Source organism: Austrofundulus limnaeus, unplaced genomic scaffold (genome assembly GCF_001266775.1).
Source record: "Austrofundulus limnaeus strain Quisiro unplaced genomic scaffold, Austrofundulus_limnaeus-1.0 Scaffold721, whole genome shotgun sequence".
NCBI classification, from domain to species: domain Eukaryota; kingdom Metazoa; phylum Chordata; class Actinopteri; order Cyprinodontiformes; family Rivulidae; genus Austrofundulus; species Austrofundulus limnaeus.
This window is the reverse complement of record NW_013953123.1, coordinates 145,956-148,796: the sequence shown is the minus strand read 5'-3', so window position 1 is coordinate 148,796 and position 2,841 is coordinate 145,956. Positions and strand designations below refer to the sequence as shown.

The 2,841-nt window shown below is 41.3% G+C and overlaps 1 protein-coding gene across 1 annotated transcript in view; it reads right to left on the bottom strand.

The window, feature by feature from the left end:
* The window catches only part of LOC106532148 (arf-GAP with coiled-coil, ANK repeat and PH domain-containing protein 3), a gene marked incomplete at its 5' end in the record, with an annotated part of 39,070 nt that overhangs the window by 30,783 nt on the left and 5,446 nt on the right, over positions 1-2,841 (bottom strand). Inside the window, 1 exon segment of the mRNA XM_014028162.1 lies at positions 676-776. Coding sequence (XP_013883616.1) covers positions 676-776 — 101 coding nt within the window.

Here is a 2,841-nt window from a genome sequence, read left to right as displayed (position 1 = left end):
GTTTAGCTCTGATGAGGGTCTATCCATCAGGTCAACCAATGCCCCCCTCCCCTTAAAAAAGACACCCACCCAAACCACTACAATTTTGGGATGCACCTAGTAGTGTGACATTTATTAGGAATAAAGACTTCTGAGTTCTGGTGCATTTGTGCATGCGGGGGTCATTATGTTACAGCTATGCGGTGTCTAGTTTAAATTGGTAAGAGCTTGTTTGACTTCATACTTACTCACTATCCAGTACACTTGATAAGTGTGGTTAATGTAAAATAAGTACATATGGTGCTGTAGAGGAGGACAGAAGATGAAGAAAACAGAAAAAAGAAAACGTTCTGACAGTTTTCTCAAAGAAGGCCAGGGTCTGTGAGGCCTTTATGGTCTGTCTCTGTGAGATTCTGGACACAGTGTGGACCATGCATCAGTTACAGCTCAACAGGAACATCACCTGGCCATTGGTCATGAAACAGACAGATGTCTACCCCCAGGTGAGGCTGACTGCAGCAGAAACTGTTGCCAGATCATTTTTTTATCTCGATAAAGCAATGGTATAATCAAAAGATCAGCAAAGACAGTGGACCTCTACTTCAATCAAACATTTCTCTGCCAAAGTTCACTAATCAATCCCTCCTAAAACAAAGCTGCAAAGCAGTTAATTATATAAACAATACTGAATCTTACTTAGATGGAGAGACGACCTCAAAGCAGAACCTCCTCTCTATGTCTTCATATGGTTTAACAGAACACAATCTGAGATCTTCCACCACCACCGTTAGAGAGTCCTGCTAAGACAAGAACATCACGTTTGCCACATCAGGAGTTACGAACGTCAGCAGGAAGAGGCTTTCCATTCTGTTAGGACATTTCAACTGTCAGGTAGAAACCCAAGACTGCCCAATCCACCTGCTGGGTCCACAGGTTAAGGTAGAGTTAGAGAAGTTAAGTGTTGCAGGCAAATTTACTTAAACWCTCTCATTAAAGAAAGAAAAACAATAAAATCAATGAAATAACTGAAACTGCCAAAAATATTTTTGATATTTATTTAAAAATCAGCTAATGAAAATTAGCCCCTGCCTCTGAGTTCTGGTTCAACAGGGTAACTTAAAAACCAAAATAAAACTGGTTTTAGCAAAAGCTATTCTACACTAAATTTGATATTTGGTTGAACAACATTTAAAGACAATTGCTGCAATCCTAACCCTAACCTACAGGTCCAGGACTGTCTCTGAGGCTTCTGCGCCTGTCCATAGGTCCAGGACTGTCTCTGAGACACCTGCGCAGGTCCACAGGTACAGGACTGTCTCTGAGGCTTCTGCACCTGTCCACAGGTCCAGGACTGTCTCTGAGYCTTCTGCACCTGTCCACAGGTCCAGGACTGTCTCTGAGGCTTCTGCACCTGTCCACAGGTCCAGGACCATTGCTGAGGCTTCTGCGCCTGTCCACCGGTACAGGACTGTCTCTGAGGCTTCTGCACCTGTCCACAGGTATTTACGTACAGTAGGTCTTCTCATGATCAAACTGCTCCATTGTCTCAGGTCTGAAAGTTTCAGCTTGACAAAGCTTCTCCAGATGTCTCGGCTCCTTCCACAGACCTTCAACAGGATTTCGATCAGGACTCAGAAAAACATTTCCGAACAGTCCAATGTTTGGTTCTGATCCATTCGTGGTGTTACTAGTTGTGTGTTTTAGGTCCAAGTTTCTGACACTGAGCAACACCTTCAGCTKCAGAATGCCTTGAMAGTCTTGAGATTTCATWGTACCCTGAATATATTAATTCAAGRAGAACAGAACTGAGCCTCCTRCGTGTTCCACTGTAGATCCAGAGTTCTGTTATTTGTTTCTTGTTTGGGTCTGTGAACCCAGAACTGTTGGAACTCATTGTCCAGTTTTTGTCTCATCTGGCCAGAGGACATTCTCCAAGAGGTGTTGTGGTTTGTCAATAGGAAGTTTGAGAAATTCCCTTCTGATTTCTTTATAATTCAGTTTCCTCGTTGGTTGTCTTAAGTTCACTTTGTCTCAAACKGWTTGATGGACTGTGTCACATTTCAGGGGCTGCATACTCATGAGTGTGCATTTGTCGGCCACATARGTCACTGTCCCATGCCGAGTGCTGTCCCAATTCGAWGGCTCCTCCTCATGTGGCTGAGGAATGCAGCTTACAAAATCTCAAAAATCAAGGATGCWTCGGAGTATCCTTCCCAGCCGAGGATATCAKCTCAGACCCCACTCATATTCTTCAGAGTCTCAGAGTTCCCGCAGGTAGACTGAACCTCTACAAGAACTCATTTGTTCCACATTCTATTAAAGCCATAAACAGTAACAAACAGTAACTGTAAAATGTGAGTTTAGGTAACGGTGTTCAAGACATTAAACTGTATTGACATGCTTCTTTTATATATTTATTTCTCTTGGAATGTATTTATTGCAAAATGTGTGTTTCATGTGGGAATGCAATGTGACTGCCGTGTTTTTTTTTTGTTTTTTTTTCTGTAGCAGTCATGGTCTGTACCCAAGACAAATTTCCTTCGGGACAATAAAGTTAATCTTAATCTTAATATCCAAGGATTCAATGTGGCGACAGCAAACTAAACAGAGAAATGAAGACTGTGGAGTTTAATTTTTTTTAATGAGTCTGCGTAATTTGGAAATTCATCATGGACCGAATAATTTGTTTTTATAGTTTAGAAACTTAGCTGTTGAAATTCATGCTGCAAAAAGATGTTAAATAAAATGCAACTACAAGTACTGATCTGGAGCTAAACCCAATTTTTTAAATTAATTAATTACAGCGGGTAAAATAAGTATTGAACACGCCACCATTTTTCTCAGTAAATATATTACTAGAGG